General features: G+C 29.3%; 4 protein-coding genes across 5 annotated transcripts; 2 read left to right on the forward strand and 2 right to left on the reverse strand.

The window, feature by feature from the left end:
* Positions 1-3630: 3630 nt before the first annotated feature.
* Positions 3631-8088, reverse strand: LOC112683267. Of its 2 annotated transcripts, none has more exons than XM_025554197.1 (3): positions 7950-8088; positions 5096-5485; positions 3631-4518 (listed from the first exon to the last, which is right to left on the reverse strand). In XM_025554197.1, the coding sequence occupies exons 2-3, from the start codon at positions 5465-5467 to the stop codon at positions 3985-3987; spliced, it is 906 nt and encodes a 301-aa protein (XP_025409982.1). In that variant the 5' UTR covers positions 5468-5485; positions 7950-8088; the 3' UTR covers positions 3631-3984. The 2 variants fall into 2 exon arrangements, with proteins under 2 accessions (XP_025409982.1, XP_025409984.1); XM_025554199.1 differs by lacking the exon at positions 7950-8088 and adding an exon at positions 7847-7928.
* On the reverse strand, positions 6884-7420 carry LOC112683235 (methylosome subunit pICln-like). The gene has a single exon (XM_025554152.1). It carries the CDS (start codon positions 7418-7420, stop codon positions 6884-6886), a length of 537 nt encoding a protein of 178 aa, XP_025409937.1.
* Positions 8089-10657: 2569 nt separating the features above from the next.
* LOC112683236 (tigger transposable element-derived protein 4-like) lies at positions 10658-11457 on the forward strand. The gene is made up of 2 exons (XM_025554153.1): positions 10658-10862; positions 11162-11457. The coding sequence occupies exons 1-2, from the start codon at positions 10658-10660 to the stop codon at positions 11455-11457; spliced, it is 501 nt and encodes a 166-aa protein (XP_025409938.1).
* A 222-nt stretch (positions 11458-11679) lies between these two features.
* On the forward strand, positions 11680-12138 carry LOC112683237 (tigger transposable element-derived protein 6-like). Its single transcript, XM_025554154.1, has one exon. The coding sequence runs from the start codon at positions 11680-11682 to the stop codon at positions 12136-12138; it is 459 nt and encodes a 152-aa protein (XP_025409939.1).
* Positions 12139-18299: the final 6161 nt, after the last annotated feature.

Below are 18299 nucleotides of genomic sequence, written 5' to 3' on the forward strand. Positions count from 1 at the left end.
TAATACAGTCACACTCACTATCGCGAAATTAATACCGCAGCGAAAATATTACCGCAAGATTGAGCGCGATATTTTTATTTTTCGCTTAGCACTGCGACAATCAGTTGTAAATTCCCAACTATGAGTTATCTACATTTTATTATTAATATATCAATATCTATAGAAAGCTTATCATTACATTGTATTATATATTTTGACTTTATATTCTAAAGCTCGATTCAGACTCGGTGAATCACAGCGGTTTCGGTTTGGTCAAGTCACGGTCAAGGATTATGATGTACAGTTCTCACTACCGGTCATAATCAGTCAAGTTCTATCTATATGTTGCTACAAAGTGTACAAAAGTGTTCAAAAAACAATCAAAACAATGGATATGACTGAGATTAGCACGGCGGTTGACTCTTCGCACTAGGCGGTCTTGATCAAAAAGCTTGTGACCGCGGCAGTCTGGATCGTGTATCGACCGGTCTAGACTTGATCGGACCTGACCGTGATCGATAGTGTGTACGATGCCGTTGGATTACGTACTATCGATATTGCAAAACGACCAATATAGAGAAGGTTTTTCCAAACAATTGCTCGACATTGGTAATGGCAAAATATCTGTTAACTTATCGTCTGGATAACCCACCAATTTTTGTCACTATACTGAAACAAAGACCGAACTCATCGAGATATTTTTCCCAAACACTACTCAATATTAGGAAGATCATGTATGGTTGAGCGAGTTGTATTGGCAGCAAAAAACGTTGATGTTAACAAAATTAATTTTCATTCAGATTCAAAATAAGATAGCTGACAATTAATGATATTCAAATCGATTGATTTCGTTACTAACCAAGATGATATTGTCAACTATTCAACAGTTTTTGAATTCGCTGGAATTACCAGGATTACCACTTCATAATCTGAAATTAAAAATCTGATCCGTACCTAATCATTATGTAACGGAATATAAATCAGTTACGTCTTTGTAAAGGCACTCCACTTGTGGCGAAGAAATTAATGAACAACGTCATCGAAGCCACAATTTTGAAATACAATTTAGGGAAATATGAAGACGAAGACGTTTTGATTTCAAACATGACATTCGACTTTAAACGGTTGCAATTTCCAGTGCGGCTAGCATTTGCAATGTCGATAAATAAATCTCAAGGACAGTTAACAAGTGTTACAGAGCCCACAAAATACAGACTTCAGTGGCGTGTTGAACTAATTTTTGGTGAAGAGCAAAAATATATATACCATAAGATACCCTTTATTCATCCTAACGGCATTTTCACCACAACAAAACATTTACAATTTAAAAAATATACGTATGTTAGACTGATTTGTATAATCAGATGTACTTACCTATTTAATTATCTAGTAAATTTATTAAACTCATTAATTATCTTGTATCTTGATCTATGCAGTTTATGTGAATTTTGAATAATGTTGTTAACATTGGTATTGCAATTGGTTAGCACCAATTGTTTCCAGTGGCGTATTTACGGGAGGGATCCAAGGGTACTGGACCCCACCAGAAACTCTCAAAAAAATAAAAAATAAACTGAAATTCTTACATATTTGCATAATTGGCTATGTTAAACATTCACAAGGAAGTTGAAATTACGGTTGATGAAGTGATAGAGGAGTTAGCCTCTACAACTGGAATTTATTTTATAACAATACATAATAATATACGATTATTACATTATATATTTAGTTCAACTTCCTCCAAAAACTACATAAAGACGTAACTATTACAATATAATATATATTATATTAATTATGTATAAACTGTGGACCTCCCTCCAAAAAAAATTAAAAATACGCCACTGATTGTTTCTAGTGTAACGGATTATGTATAGTACATTTGTGAGCCAAATATTAACTATCACTTAAAACATTCAATATGATGTTATGATGTATCTATATTATTGTTAAGTATTTTTTGGTAGAGGGACCACCCACCTACTAACAATTTCGAAGGAGCAATTGCTCCAAAATAATATCATCACCACGCCACTGACAGACTTTTTATCGGCCGACAGTTTAGTCGGGTTTTAAATTGTATGAAGGTTAATGTAAGAGCCCACATTATACCGATTTGGTATCAGCCAATTAATAAGTTTGATGGGCTGTACGATTGCCTTCAAACTAAACAGTCGGCGAACTATCGGCCGATTGTTTAATCAATATAACACTTTCCCATCGCCCGCACACATGCCGATTAATTAGTTGGCCGACTAAACCGATAGAAGGTAAGTCGACACAGGAAGTTGTTGCTGGTAGAAAATGTCGCTGTTTATTAAATCATTTATTGAAAATTTAATAGAGGAAATCGAAAAAAGACCCGCGCTCTATAATAATTTTGAGTGCATTTTATAGAACTTTCCTTGTAATAATCTATCAGTGTAGATAGGATGTACCAATATTCTAGGTTTATTTTCTTTGTAATCCTTCTTTTCCGTTGTATCAAAGCAATAATTACATTTCTGGACAACATTTTGTCATTAATTTTCACGCGATCACTTTCTTCAATAGCAACTAATACAGATAATATAATATAATAACAACTATATATTAAAATTGTCGATAGAAATGATCGGCCGACTGTTAGTAGGTGTACGCAGTCACCACCAACTTGACTATTTAGTTGGTCTAGAGTGCGCACTAACGGCCCAACCCGACAAAACTATAGGTCGATAAAAAGTCTATAATGTCATCAATCTTGAAAATCCTTGTATTTAACATGGCCAATTATATGTCGCCTGTTCCCGTGTCAGAATACCAACAAAAATATTTATAATAATGCAATAAAAAAACAGAATTTTGTACATCATAAAGCATTAGAATAATAAAAACTTTTTTTTAAATATTTTTGCATTTTTTAATATTTTTTTTAAAAAATACCAACCCTAGTTATAATAAAATATGCAAATCTAAATCAAATTTTAAAAATATTTATTTTATTTATACTAATTTATTAATAGAAAGAATTGTAAAAACAATTACAACACAACTAACTTAAAGTAAAAATATAATATTCTTATTTAATTCTTTATTAATATGCTAAAATAATAAGTAGATAATATCTTATTATATATAATACATCCTAACTTATTAAAATAAAAACAGCAAAAACCAAAACATAAAATGGCTGGTATACAATCATTATAAACTTATTTACAAAATAAATGGTAATTAACACTATAATTAAATATTCATTTCATAAATAATTCATTTAATCAAACAAATTTCTAAGATCAGATAGTTATATTAATGACATTTTATTTAAATGTTTAAAAATATTAATAACATATATACTGCATAGCCAGGTTTTAAAAGCAGTTTTAATAACTTCTATAAAAATTATTCACACTAATAATTACATTTTTATAATAAAAACTAAAGGTGAATATTTCTGAACAGTTATAAATTGTTAATTATAATGTACAAAAATTAATAATCTAAAAAAAAAAAATTATATTTATACAATAAAATTAATCCTTGACCAATATAAAATAACATAGTTTTATAATATATTCATATTTTTCCAACAATTTGTTTAATTTAAAATAAATAAATGTAATTATTATTACCAATTGTAAATTTACAATAATTAAACAAAATAAAAAATCATGTATATTTTACTGCTTTGGAACATAATACTGTTTTTTAGTAGATTAGTAATTATAGTAATAAGACCATAATAAACTATGTTATACAAAGGAACAACATAAAATGTTTGTAAAATTATTATCCAAAGTTTGATTAAAATAGTACTTTAGATGATGTAAATGGTCATGGATAAGTTCAGGTAAAAAAAAAAAAAAATAGTAACAAATTAGAGTATCATATAGTATAAAAGAGGATTTATATCAAGTACAATAATTTTGATGAGAAGAAAGTCAATCTAAAATAATAAACTTTTATTTTACTATTATGCACATAAATTTCTTTAAAACAAGAATATTACAACAATCATAAGTGTATACCTTACATTATAGTACAAAATTTCTTTGAAGTTTCAGAAGTATCTTTAACTTCTATTTCGATTTCTGGATCAACTAATTTATTTGATTCTCCGATTTCAAAATGATCACTATTGTTTTCACTCACATTTGTTACCATAGGATTATCATCACTATTTTTGACTTCAGGTTTAGATGTAATCAATTCATTTTCATTTAAGGATGTTCCAGTAGTTATTTTCTGAAAAGGATATTTCATAATATTCCACAATTTAAGTACTTTACTGGTTTTCTGTTCTTCTTCTGGTGAATTTTCAAATTTTCTTTTCTTATCATTAATTTGTAATATTTCTTCATCCAACGGTAAAATATCATCTTCTAATGTTATGTCAAATTCTCCATGAGAATGTAATGGTGCTCTTGATGAAATGTTAAAATAAGATGCTGGAGATTTAATGTTGTTTAATTCCAAATCATCATCGTCCAAATCGTTATACTCAATATCATCCACTGATTCACTTGGTGAATATGGAATATCAGAACATTTAATTGAAATTGCCTGTAAATTATTATTTATAAATAAGTTTTACATAATTTCTTAAATAATAAAAGAACAATAAAAAAATCAATAAATTAATATAATTGGGTTATGTATTTAAAATTAACATTTAACAGATTACTGTCCAAATAATAATAATAATAATAATAATAAATATTTGGAAACCCAATGTAATCAAAAACATACTGAAAATTAAAATCGAATCATTTTTTAAATGGTAGTAAGTAGATCATTTGTTTATTAAAAGGTTTTTTTTTTTTTTTTTTTTTGTAAGGTATACATGGTAAATGTGGAAAAAGGACAGCAGAAATCTTTCTCATGAAATGATAGTCCCATCCAAAAATAGGTAATTATATGTTTAAACATAGCAGCCTTAATCTACTCATTATTCTATGGTGATCCCCCTCCAACATGCTTAACTTTATAACATAATTTATTTTACAATGTTGAGTATAAAAATTAAAAAAAACAACTTTTAGAATAAATAAATATATGGATAAAAATATTAAAGTTTTTGGATATTTCTAAAAATATTACTTGAATTATATTTATATTTTTAAGATTTGTAAAAACTTACTTGAATATCTTTTTCTCCATTTTTAATGTCAGCTTCATTTGAATTTTCATTAGAAACATCTATATTCTCTGATTCTCGATCTTCTTGAGTACAAATTGAATCAATTGTAATATTACGATCTGTATCACTGTCCATTTCTAAATTTGGTTCCAATGATGATGTATTATCAATATCAAAATTTATGCTATCAGTTTTATTGTGGTTTCCATTTAATTCACTACCATTCGTTTCTTTAGACTTTTTATGTTTTTGTTTCTCACAATCATCTTTGTCTGACTTTTTTGATACAACTTTTTTTAAAGTCAACAAATCATCTCCATTGTTAATAAATAAACAACGAGTATCTTTTCCACTTACTACAGCTTCCGTCATTATTTATCTTAAGTTTACCTAAAATCAAAAAATATATTTTATTTAATAAAATGTTTTAAATATATAAATATATTATTTCTTAAAATATTAATAATTAGTCTACAAGGTGATTAAATTTAATGTTTATAGTACTCATCAACAAAATTTGAATTTTAAATTTATAAAATTATTTTTCTGAAGTGTATTTTAGTTCATTTTAAAAACAATATTAATAGCAACATATGAAATAATCAAGCGTTAAACAAAGTTATTAAAAAGGTCATTAATAACATATATGTTACTAGACTTTTTAGCACACGTGTAACACGTTTATAACATTAATAATTCATGAAATAACAAATTTAGATATACATTTTGTTTTTATTTATGAGTATTTTAAAAACAATATTTGTTCATAAACTGAAAAATATTTGGATTGATCAAAATATACAGGCAATTTGATGTCAAGATAAATGTTTTCCCTCTATAAAATATCAATTATATAAGACAATTTTAAAACTATAAGTGTATTCTTGTAATTTTTTTTTTTATGTAAAAATATAAAAAAATTGTACTTGGTTTATTAATAAACCCAAAAAATTAAACATTTTTATAAAATAGTAAATAAATGTTTTTTCTATAATTTTATCCTAAATTACCTACAAAGTACATAATAATTATGGTTTTAGGTACTGAATGCCATGGAAAAAAGCTTAAATATAAATGTTCATTACATTAGTTTGTTGCAAAAGACAAGAATTAAACATTTTTTAAAAATTGCATTCTCAATAGTTTTTAAAATATTTAATTAATCTATTTTCGTCAAATGTTAAATGCTATTTATATAAAGTGGATTGCACCACACACCACATCCATTTTATCTAAACCAATTTTTTTTTTTGTTCTGCTGGTAGTATAAAATGGAACTAATATTTTTTAAATTGCATGGATAAAATATATTCAATAAATTAATGTTGTACATTTTTAACATAGTAATAAAAATAAGATAATTTCATAAATTAAATAACTATAAACATTGAAAACAGAAATTAATAAAATTACAGTTGTTCATTATAAATAGTTGATGTAATTAAATTTAAGATGGAGTACAAATTATTTAGACAAAAATATATTTTATATATGAAACAAAAGTAATAAATAATAGATGAAATTAATAAACTTCATAAATATTATACATAATATAAAATACATATCAGGTACATCATTCATCTACTGTTTAAAAAATACAGGGCTATTCAAAATTAATATAAGTATAAAAGTAGTTTATTCATGTGTTATATAATATAAACAAATGAAACTTGTTCACTGAGAATTGATGTACTTATTTTAACTGGTCTTAAATATGCATCAGAGAAAAAAAACAAAAGAAAAATATTGATCAACGGAATTTATTAAATATTAATAAAGAAAGATCAGTTAATTCATATTTTCATCCTCATCATTATCTTCAAATTCATCATTTTCATTATAGTAAAATTCATCATCTTCACTATCTGAATCATGACTATTGTGCAACGGTTGGACACGAGTGAATGCTTCATATATTTCTGTCAGACATTCTGGGTTATCAGGTACGAGTTTTATTTTAGATTTCATTTCTTCCTCTTCCTCTTCATTCTCCACATTATTCTCTTCTTCATTAACAGAATTGTTTTCATGACTATTACCATTTTGAAATGGCACACTATCAGAAGGTTTAAAAGTAAAATCGACTATTATTTGCATACAAGGTTTTTCATGAACAGTTGGGTGATTACATGTACCAAACACACACATGGACTTGTAATCAACACTGACAGTTTGATTATTAGCATCATTCTTCCAGTAGAGTTTACTCTCCGCAACATAAAGTGTACCTTTGCCAAATGTAACTTCATCAACAATGAATGCAATGTTTGGTTCAGAATGTTGAATTATTTCATCTTCTTCATTAAAATTCACGAGTGTATCCATTTTTACTTAATTTTTATATTATTTATTATTTTTAAATGGAAAATATACAATTAACGATATAGGTACTGTCTTGAAACTGAAAAAACAAAAAAAGAAAGCCTAAGCCTAAATAGAAAATACAACCAAAATTACTAAACAATAATTAACAGTTAAAAAAATAATGTTATCTTTCATGTATTCTTTAACAAGAAAACCAAAAATATTGCGTATCTAACAATATTACAAGTATTCATCAAAGTAAATAATATAAATGATTTACTAGACTATAAGAACCAAAATATTAAATGGTCACGGAATAAATTAAACGTAATTGATATAAGAAGCAATTAATGCAAACCTCTAACAGATATTCAAATGTAGTACGTCTAATTAAGAATAGTTTTTACATGAAAATTCATATTTAATTTTTCTTAAACGATAACCTACCAACGCAAAAGAACTATGGCGGTTTTTTACAGGCCACGTTTATTATAATATTCCCAACGTGAACAGGTATAATAAATGTTCAGAAAACAATAATTTTCCTTACCTTCAATGATATTTAAATATAGATAGAGAAATTTGAATTACAGTAAAACGGCAATAAAAAATTAAAAAAATAAACAAGTGAGCAAAAGAAATAGTCAAAACCAAATAACAAAATATCTGAAAATCACAAGTACATATTAATTAGAAAATTGGAATACCGAAGGTGGTACAAGTATTAAGGTTGGTTTACAATTTGTTTACACTTTAACAGTGTAACCAAATAATGAATAAAACGGTAAATTTAATGTTCAGGCTAGGACATAGGCTGGTACAATTTTCCCAATTTTGATAACAATGAGATATTATCAAAATCAAATTTCGGGAGATCGGTTGTGTCAGCCTTAAAAAAATTAATTTCCCGTATTTTAACAATAAGAAGAAGAATTTTTTTTTACCTTGCTGACGTGGCCAACGTAAAATTACATAAATCCCTATTTAGAAAAAAAAAAAAAAATACAAAAATATAAAAACCTTACTATCGCTTATCAATTATAACTATAGTTTATCAATAGGTACTAACTTAGGCATGAATTTAAAACATGTTTAAATTATAATATATTTAAAGGAATATTTACAAGCTTAAATTAACATCATAATTGTTTAATTTGTTTATATCAGGTCATCAGAACATTAATATTGGTAGTAGCATAATTATGAGGGAGGGCATAGGTATCATAACGCAGTATGTTCCTAAACTATAAAATGAGTTTTAAGACTTGTGTAAAAACAAACAATTAGGTAAACAGAAAATACACCTAAGTATATTTCAGTATTTTTACATTTATTAATAAAAATATTCGAATTTTTTTCAATTCGGTTGAAGAACATTTCCCATCAATGGATCAAATATTTTTTATTGCTCTGATAAAAGGACATTTCGCCTCTGTCAAAAAAACAAGCCCACGGACGTTTCATTCTTGTCTATTACAGTGGCGGTCAAATAATTTTATCATGGGGGAGGGGATGTAGCTAATTTTCTAACACTATATATAAAAATCTTTATTTTTAAATATGAAAATTATATTATATTAATGATATTATTAATTATTACTAATGATATTTATATTATTAAATCTTTATTTTTTTTTTTAATCTTATTTTTCTGATTTGCCAATTCGTCCAGTACTTCGTCTGCAATTATATTGACAACCCCACTATGAACAGCCATAGTGACTAACTATGACTATGATATATAGACGACTCTAAAATAATATAATTACACAATTCATATAATAATATAATATATTATGTTAAGCATTAAGTACTAAATTTAAATTTCATGCATTCTTATAATTTAACTATAAAAGAAACGAAAAAAACCTAAAAAGTTTGTTTCAATTAATATTTTAGTGTTTTATGTTTGACCTATTAATTTTATTCCAGCCTAGTGACAATAATAACTAATAAGTACAGTATATTTATTTTTTGAAATAGAAAATAGATCAATACCTATATTATATTATGTATAATATGGATGAAATATAAATATTTAAAAAAATATCATGGGGGGATCTATCCCCCCTCCCGTTTGACCACCACTGGTCTATTATTATGATAGGACCTTTGGTCTCCAGGAGTTATATAGATTTATTTATACCTACCCATAGGACGTTTGGCCCCTGGAATTTTAAATCACTGAATTTAAATCGTTTTTTTTTTCAACTTAAAATTTAAATTATTTTTAAAACGCACAATTGCACAGCAAATTTTAATCTACAATAAACGTATACTGCATAAGCTGTACACGCCACAATCGACGAATGGTTACATGCATCAATAAAAAAAATAATTATAATGATAATAATAATTTAGTTACAAATATATAGTCGAGTCGCGATAACTCGCGAAGAAGGGGGATAAAAATTCATTTTGAGGTAAACCAATTTATAGGGTATTTTCTTAAGGAATAAAACAAAATTCGAGTAGTCAAGTTTTTCATGTTATCAAGGTTCGAGTTATTACGACTCGGCTGTATTAAGTAAACATAATTTATAAATATTATATGATTATTTATTCCTGTCACATTTGTACAAATATTATACTTTTTATTACATTAAAATCACTATTATTTTTCAAAAATATAAAATTATCAGTAAAATCAGGGGCGTATATAAAGGGTGATGTGGTAGTCAGATTCCCCCATAGGTGTTTTAAAATAGTATAAAATAGTGTTCTTAATGTAAGGAAATTATAAAGAAACAAAAAATATTGCAATGATTTAATGTAAATTATTATTATATATACACATTCAATATATACAGTCGACTCTCGGTAATTCAAACCTTCGATAATTCGAAACATTCGGTAATTCGAAGTAAATACTCGGTTCCTTGAAAACCACGCGGTAATTCGAACAAAAACAATGCATTTAAGTACACTTGGTAATTCGAAATTAAATTTTGGGAAAACTGGCCACTAACACTTGACAATTCGAAGTATCATTCGTTTAATGCTCGGAAATTCGAAGTATATTCACCAAATGTATTTTATCTGTATTCTTATAATCTTTTTATTAATAAATACTATACAATCGTGTAGAAATTTAGATTATTACTGTCGATAACTATAGAATATTATTGTAAGAACCTTATCGTTTTATTTCTCAATTGTCTCTAATCGTAATTTAACTCGTCGAGTCGTCGATAGCCGTCAGTCGAATGTAGTTTTATTTTAGTTTCGTTTGGTCGGTTGTAAAGTCAAGTTCATGTGATGAGTGCGTCTAATTCTGAAAAATACAAATCTTTGACGATTTCGGAAAAAAAACAATTGATTGAAGCGCTTGAAAGAGGTGACAAAAAAACCGAAGTGGCTAAGACATTTGACATTCCTTTAAGTACACTGTCTACGATTTTGAAGGACAAAAATAAAATCATCACTGCGTCATCAAGCGGTGGTCGGAAACGAAACAGTAAAGGTAAGAACCAAGACTAGAAGAGTGTTTAGTACAATGGGTTAGGCAATGCAGAGGGCAAAATGTGCCTGTAAGTGGCCTCTTACTCAAAGAAAAAGCAAAATCATTCGCCAAAGAGTTGGGCATCCCGTTTTTCTCAGCTAGTGATGGATGGTTAACGAATTTTAAAAAAAGAAACGGTATTGTTTTCAAAAAAATTTATGGAGAAAGTTCTAGTGTTGACAATAACGTGTGTTCAGAGTGGCATTGTAAACTTTCAACTTTGTTAAAAAATTACGAACCACGAAACGTGTTCAACACAGATGAAACCGCTCTATTTTTTAAATGTTTACCAGATAAAACTTTCACTTTTAAAGAAGAAAAATGCCACGGCGGGAAACATAGTAAAGACAGATTAACGATTTTATTAGCAGTAAACATGGACGGCTCCGAAAAGTTAACTCCACTCCTCATAGGAAAAGCTGCCAAACCTAGGTGTTTTAATGGCATACGTTCATTTCCTATAACTTATTGTTCAAATAAAAAGGCATGGATGACGACAGAATTATTTAATGAATGGTTGTTTTCACTCAATGAAGACATGAAAAAACAGGAATGAAAAATTCTACTGTTTTTAGACAACTGTACAGTTCATAATAACCCCCCACCTTTAACTAATATAGAACTTCAATTTTTTCCTCCTAACACCACATCGAAGTTGCAACCACTCGACCAAGGTATAATTAAGAATTGTAAAACTTTTTACCGTCAAGAAGTTGTAAAGAATGTTTTGGAATGCATTGAAAGTGAACAAACGCCAAACATTAGTGTATTGACTGCTATGATATTTATTGATAAGGCATGGAAAAAAGTGGCTCCTTCTACGATACTCAAGTGTTTTAAAAAATCGGGATTTACCAAAAAAATTCAAGAAACAGAAAACGACCAGTTAAATATTGAATCGATACAATGGAATTCCCTGCCAACTCAAGAAAATGTATCTTTCACTGATTATGTCAATGTAGATGAAGATGTTGCTGTATGGGGAGTCTTCTCTGATGCCGAAATTTTGGAAAATACATTAAGCATTGATGAAGACAATGAAGATGACACAAGTCCTCTACCTCTTGTGACTTTAAAAGAAGCCAGTTTATCCTTGGAAAAATTACGAAATTTCTCGCTCCAGTCAGAAGTCACTGTTGAGGTTTTTGATGCTTTATTTACTATAGAAAATACTATTGAAAAAATTAAACTAAATTCAATGAAGCAGAAAACCATAACAGATTTCTTTAAAAAATAATAATCTTTTATAATAATAATAAATAATTAAAAATGTTAATATTAACAATAAATAACTCTAATATATATGCCGTATCACCTACTTTACTGAAATAATTAATATGTATGTATGTATGTACAATAATAAAAAAAAAATTTTTTCTTAACTCTCTATAATTCGAATTTTTTTTTTGCCCTCTCGTTATTTCGAACTACTCAACAATTCGAACTCTCGGTAATTCGAAGTTTTTTAGCAGTCCCGTCAATTTCGAATTATCGAGAGTCGACTGTATATCTTATATTATTTATTATTTAAATGTGCAGGTACTTAGGTTTAGGAATTATTCTTCCATAATAATTTTTTGCAACTGACCCTCCCCACCAATACAAAAGTTATGTGTACGCCATTAAAATCACAATCACATTTACAACACAAATATATTTACACATTTATTTATATTAGATAACTTATTCTTTTCAATAAATATAAAATATCATTATAATTATTACATTTAAATGCGTTACAATGTTGTTTTGTTTCATCTTCATAATGATTTGCGTTTGTAAAATTTATAATTTAATTTTTTTTTTTTTGTCAAGCAGTCACCAGGCCTGTATTTGGGGGAGGCAAGTGTTCCTTGTTGCCCCGGGCGGCAAATTTTTTAATCATTAGGGGGGCAGCAAATGTGTACTGACATACTGGTATTATGTTACATTATGTATATGTTCACATATAGGTATATTTAAATTTGTTTTATAACTATATATAATACAGGTGAGTACATATTTTTTTAATATTAATATTAATAGTATAATATATATATATTTGGGGGGAGGGGGATGTTATGACTTATGAAAGGATGGCTCATGTGTTGCCCAGGGCGTAAAATGTCTAAATACAGCCCTGGCCGTCACTGTAGATGCAGTGGCGCCGAATACACTATATAGGTGTGACTTCTGTCACACCTTTTTAAAGGGGTGAGAGGGTATTATTATTATGCATGTATATACTGAAAGAGTAATAAAGTACTTTTATAAATTCAATAAATATATTATATCTAATAAGATGCTGATACGATTAAAAAAATCAGTACATTATCAACGTAAGCGTAGTAATACAGCGCAGTAGCGCAATCAGGAATTTTTCATGGGGGGGTCTGACAAAATAAACTAATATACAAATAATAATAAATTATAATATATATATCTAGAATATGATATTAATATACTATTATACGTACCAAGGGGGGGTCCAGACCCGGAGTCCACCCCACAGGTTGCGCCACTGATACAGCGTATAGTGTATAAATTTACTACGTCATGCTGTAAGTTTCTGGTTTCTCCACAGTGGCGACGCTAAAGGCGGGCACGGGCCTGCCGTGGCTCGTCTAGGAAACCTCTGGCCCACCCGTTGGCTTACCTAAACATTTTTTACTATATTTAATAGTTGAAATTATAATTTTTAAGTATTGTTACGTAAATAGTACATATATCTGTAATTTCTTAATCTGGTTTTCCTATATCATACACACGTCACACACTTATATATATATATATACGTTGTATATAGATTATATAGATATATTATTTATAGATTGTATACGTTTTATATTTGGTGCGATTGTTCGCGGAAAAGCTTAAGACCGTGTCAAAAATTTCAGCGCCCCAAGGAAAAATTTTTTTCTTTGGAGCCACTGGTAGCATATTAAGTGCAGATAAGGGTGCCCACTTTCTTTCACAAAACTACGGCACCTGGGGACAATTGCCCTCTTTGACCCCTCCTTAACACGGTCCGGCTTAAGGTACGGTTTCCCTTGCGCGATCGCAAACGTGTTCGGCAACCGCGGACAGCGAACCCGACGATGAACGAAGATCACGTTCGCGTCGTCTTAGTTTATTCTGAACGATTTTATGTCGCGATCGAGAGTAATAAATAGAGTAAAAATAATTTAATTTAGATCTCATCATTCAGTCGTACTTAATATTATTATGTATGAAGGAACATACTGTAAATTTTTAAATTAGAATGGATATATCTGACGACGTAAATATATTGAAAATTCTCTTTGAAGAAGATGATGATGACGTTTTGTTCTTGTATTTGTCAGAAAAAAAAGAAAAGGCCAAGATAAATTATTTACAAAGAGAAGTACGGAAGGTAATTATAAAATACTAATCAACAGTCATTTGAAAAATAATGAAATCAAATTTAGAGAACCTGCAGTTAATCATAAATGAGTATCATATCATAACTGTTTTCAAAATAACAAATTAATCACGGCGCGAACGCAATTGGATTGCTTTTGAAGCAGTCAGTTCACGTTCGCGCCGCGATCGAATTTAGATCGCTGACCGCGATCGCACAGGGGAAACCAACGCTATTTATTTTACATTGTATCAGCAGCCGCGCGATCGAGACGCGCAATCTTGGATCACGGTTCGCGTTCGCGATCGCGCAAGGGAAACCGTACCTTTAAACAGTGGTCGAAATGACTTAAGATAAGTGGAGGGATGCCTTATAAATCAGATTTCCTGATATCATCATAATATTCTTCACACCTTGTGGTACTTAAAATTATCTTAGGCCGCGGCTCTAAATACGAGTACTATACGAGTTGCGAAACGGCTTATACTAAACAACACGACAAGCCGGGCGCCCGGGCCTGAATGTTAAAAACAATTATTTTCACTGAAAAAAAATGTCTTATATATAAATATAAAAATGATAAGTATATCATTTTAAAATACAAGTCTTAGGAGGAATGCGTTATTCTAGACAAAACAAGATGAAAACTGTAAATACAAAAAAGTAGAGGGATGCCATCTCTCCGTATCCCCCCACTCGGGGTCGACCCAAGCAAAAATAGTGCACTAGGCAAAATAAAATTTTGATTATTCGGTATGACAAGGTTGTTTTGAAGGATGGGACGTAATCTTTTCAGGAGAGCCTTTTCGAAAAGTTTACCATGAACTGGAAGTAAACTTATGGGACGGTATAATGAAGATAACTGTTTAGGTTTATTTGGTTTGTGTACAAGTATATTAACTGCAAATTTCCAGATTTTTGGGAAGTGGGACATTCTTAGCATAGAATTATGAGCAATGATAAAGTTTTGAGAGACAGATTTTTCAGAATTTTGTTTGTAATGAGGTCATTTCCAGGTGCCTTGCTAGGAGGTAATTTTTTAGTTATATTCTGAATTTCACCAGGAGAGATAGGTTTTGCAGATAGCGATATAGGTAGCGAAGCTAATAGAAATTGTAAAATTTCAATAATTGTGTCGTTTTCGGGATCGGTGCACGAATGAGGCTGGAATGTTTCAGCTAATTGAGAAGCAAAAATGTTAGCTTTGTCTTTATCTGTAATAGCTAATTGACCATTTTCTTGTCGGAGAGGTGGAATTTTTTCTCTGTATCTGGTGAGCCTTTTTGTTGATTTTCAGAGAAAGCAGTTATTTGATTGTACAGATTTCATATATAATTGAAATTGTTCCGATTTGTGGATCTGTAGTTTATATTTCAAAAGATTTGTTAAGAAATTTAAATTTTTTTTATAACTAGGCAACCTTGTACTTTGCCATTTAGCTCGAGCATAAAGTTTATTAATTATTAGCTGTTTTATGTCGGCAGGTAAGTTTTTGGAAGAATTTGAGATGGGTGGGTTAATAGGTGATGAAACTTTGATGACTGCTTGCTGGATTGTTCGAACTATTCCTTCGGCAGCATTGTCTATGTTAGAACGGGTCTTAAGTGCTACTTTTAGAATAATAGTTTAGTCCAGATTAAATTTTAATTTGTCCCAGTTTATTAGTCCATTAGTTAAGGAAGGTCTAGAGTTTAATAGAACATTGCCAGTTATTGATAAAAGTATGAGAGAATGGTCGCTTGATAGATCACAGATATTTCCGTTGTAAGTATTTAAGTGATTGAGGATTGTGGTAATAAAGAAATCGAGTGTTTCGGGCAACCTATTCACATGAGTTGGCCAGTTTGTAGGATTTTGTGCGGAAATGAATGATAAATGGTTTTTGAGAGTGTTTGGAGTTAAAGTCACCACCAGCTATGAATGAATGACCTAAAAGTTGAAAGAACCTATTGAATTCCTTGAAATCAATTTTGTAACGCGTTGGGTAGTAGTTAGAGGCAATTTTAATCGGTATATTTTTTATTTGTATGGAAATAATTGTTGCTTGTACATGAGGTTCTTGAAAGCCTAGTAGTTCATAGTGTTTTATATCGGAAGAAAAAAGTAGTGCGGTGCCACCATGGGCAGAACCATCAGGATGGTCGATTTTGTATAGTAAGTATCCAGGTATATTAAAGTATTTTTTTTTGGTAAAATGAGTTATGAGGGCTAAGTGGATTTTTTTTCATAAAGTAGATTTTGCAGTTCTTTTTTGTGATGGGACACACCATTTGTATTCCATAAAAGTATTGATAGATTAGAGACGGTTAATCATTTTTTAGGAGAACTTTGTATATTACTGTAGTAAGTAGTGTGATTAGAGGGTTAATAAAAGATTTAAGCTCACATATAAATGAGCTAAGTTGATTCGTTAAATTTAAAGAATCATTATTGTTATGTTGGGGTGGTTATTAGTTTGTAGGTTTTGAGCGGCTATAGAATACGTTTTTTGTGTATTATTTTGTTTATTTTGACTTTCGTATTTAGATGTATTACCAATGGGTATTTGTACATTAGTTTCTGAAATTATATTATTTTGATTAGACTTCGCTTTTTTTGTATGAGAGGATTTACGTTTGAATTAGATGTCTTGATAAAAGGGACATTCACGGTAACTAGCAGGATGCTGTCTTTCGCAGAGAACACATTTGGGCGGTTGGTCGAGTGACTTTTGACAATTTATAGTCAAGTGCGATTCACTGCATTTAACACAGCGTGGTTGGTGGTTACAATATTTTTTCGTATGACCGAAATTTTGGCAACGTTGACATTGGATTAGATGCTGAGGAGGACGAGGTTCTTCAACTTTAATTTTTGTGAAACAGATAGAAGATAGCTTAAAAATTTCAGAGTTGTGTTGGTCAGGTTTCAGATCCACGAAGAAAAGTGGAAGAGGTTTTTTTGTTTGCCATTGGAGAACATTGACTACTTGGACTGCTGTGTAACGATGCACTTCAAGTTCTTCTTTTATGTAATTTATATCAGTTGTATGATGAAGATTACGGATAACCACACGAAATGGTTTTTCTTGTCGAAGTTGATATGTGTGGAAATTGACATTTTTTTCTTTTAATAAGCGTATTAAATTTCTGTGTCTGGTAGAAGTGGACGTTTGAAGTTTTAATTAATTTAAATTGCTTTTGCATGTAAAATCATTTGAACCAATTGCAGTTTTTATTGCGTTGCGAAAACCATTATAATTTAAACTTGATTTTATAAATATGGGCGGTGGAGTATGTGTTTCGATTTCGGTTTTAGATAAATTAATATTTGGTTGAACAGTATCCATATTATTCGTTTCATCGCCAAGAGGATTTAACACGGTGAACTTAGTTAGTGATTTAAGATGGGTTGCTGCTGATTGTTTTTGTTTAATAGATAAGCTAATAGAGGATTTAAGTTTTCAATATACATTAGGTGATTATAATAAATAAATATAGAATGTGATACATTGGGTTATCATTCTAAAATTTTGAATTCTTATTTATTGATGTGCTTTGTGAATTTGTGAATTTTAAAATATGTTTTAATATACATATTGATGTATATTTGAACTGATAGATGAAAAAGGGTCGGAAAAAGAAACCATTAACAAGTGTCTGACATGCTAAAAAAATGGAGCAATAAATCTCAGTCTTCTTGGGACCTAAAAATTGTAGTTGCGACACTGGTCATGCATATTTATAATAGACTTTCTACCGCTCAAAATATATATTCTGAAAACAAAATAAAAACTTTAGAATTGAAACATACATTTCATGTAAAGAGTGAAGATGGTATATCTTAATATTACAATGTAACAAACAAAATAATGTAATTCATTTATTATAAATTTATAATTGATGATAAAATTATATTTATAATAATTTTACTTTTGATAACAACAAAATTATAACGACGGTGTTGGTCTAATCGACTGCATATATACAGGACCCATAATAAATTGTTCATTATCATAGAATTATTATTATATAAAGCTTGGCTATAATAGACAGGGT

The sequence above is a fragment of the Sipha flava genome, unplaced genomic scaffold, assembly GCF_003268045.1.
Source record: "Sipha flava isolate LNK unplaced genomic scaffold, YSA_version1 222_pilon_pilon, whole genome shotgun sequence".
In the NCBI taxonomy this organism is placed as follows: Eukaryota; Metazoa; Arthropoda; class Insecta; order Hemiptera; family Aphididae; genus Sipha; species Sipha flava.

Excerpts from the sequence above, each read along its gene's own strand:
- LOC112683267 (XM_025554197.1), bottom strand. The coding sequence starts at position 5,467 with ATGACGGAAGCTGTAGTAAGTGGAAAAGATACTCGTTGTTTATTTATT. Across the intron at positions 4,519-5,095 it reads ATGGAGAAAAAGATATTCAA|GCAATTTCAATTAAATGTTC; the intron begins GTAAGTTTTTAC and ends AATAATTTACAG.
- LOC112683235 (XM_025554152.1), bottom strand. The coding sequence starts at position 7,420 with ATGGATACACTCGTGAATTTTAATGAAGAAGATGAAATAATTCAACAT.
- LOC112683236 (XM_025554153.1), top strand. The coding sequence starts at position 10,658 with ATGAGTGCGTCTAATTCTGAAAAATACAAATCTTTGACGATTTCGGAA. Across the intron at positions 10,863-11,161 it reads TCGGAAACGAAACAGTAAAG|ATGAAACCGCTCTATTTTTT; the intron begins GTAAGAACCAAG and ends TGTTCAACACAG.
- LOC112683237 (XM_025554154.1), top strand. The coding sequence starts at position 11,680 with ATGATATTTATTGATAAGGCATGGAAAAAAGTGGCTCCTTCTACGATA.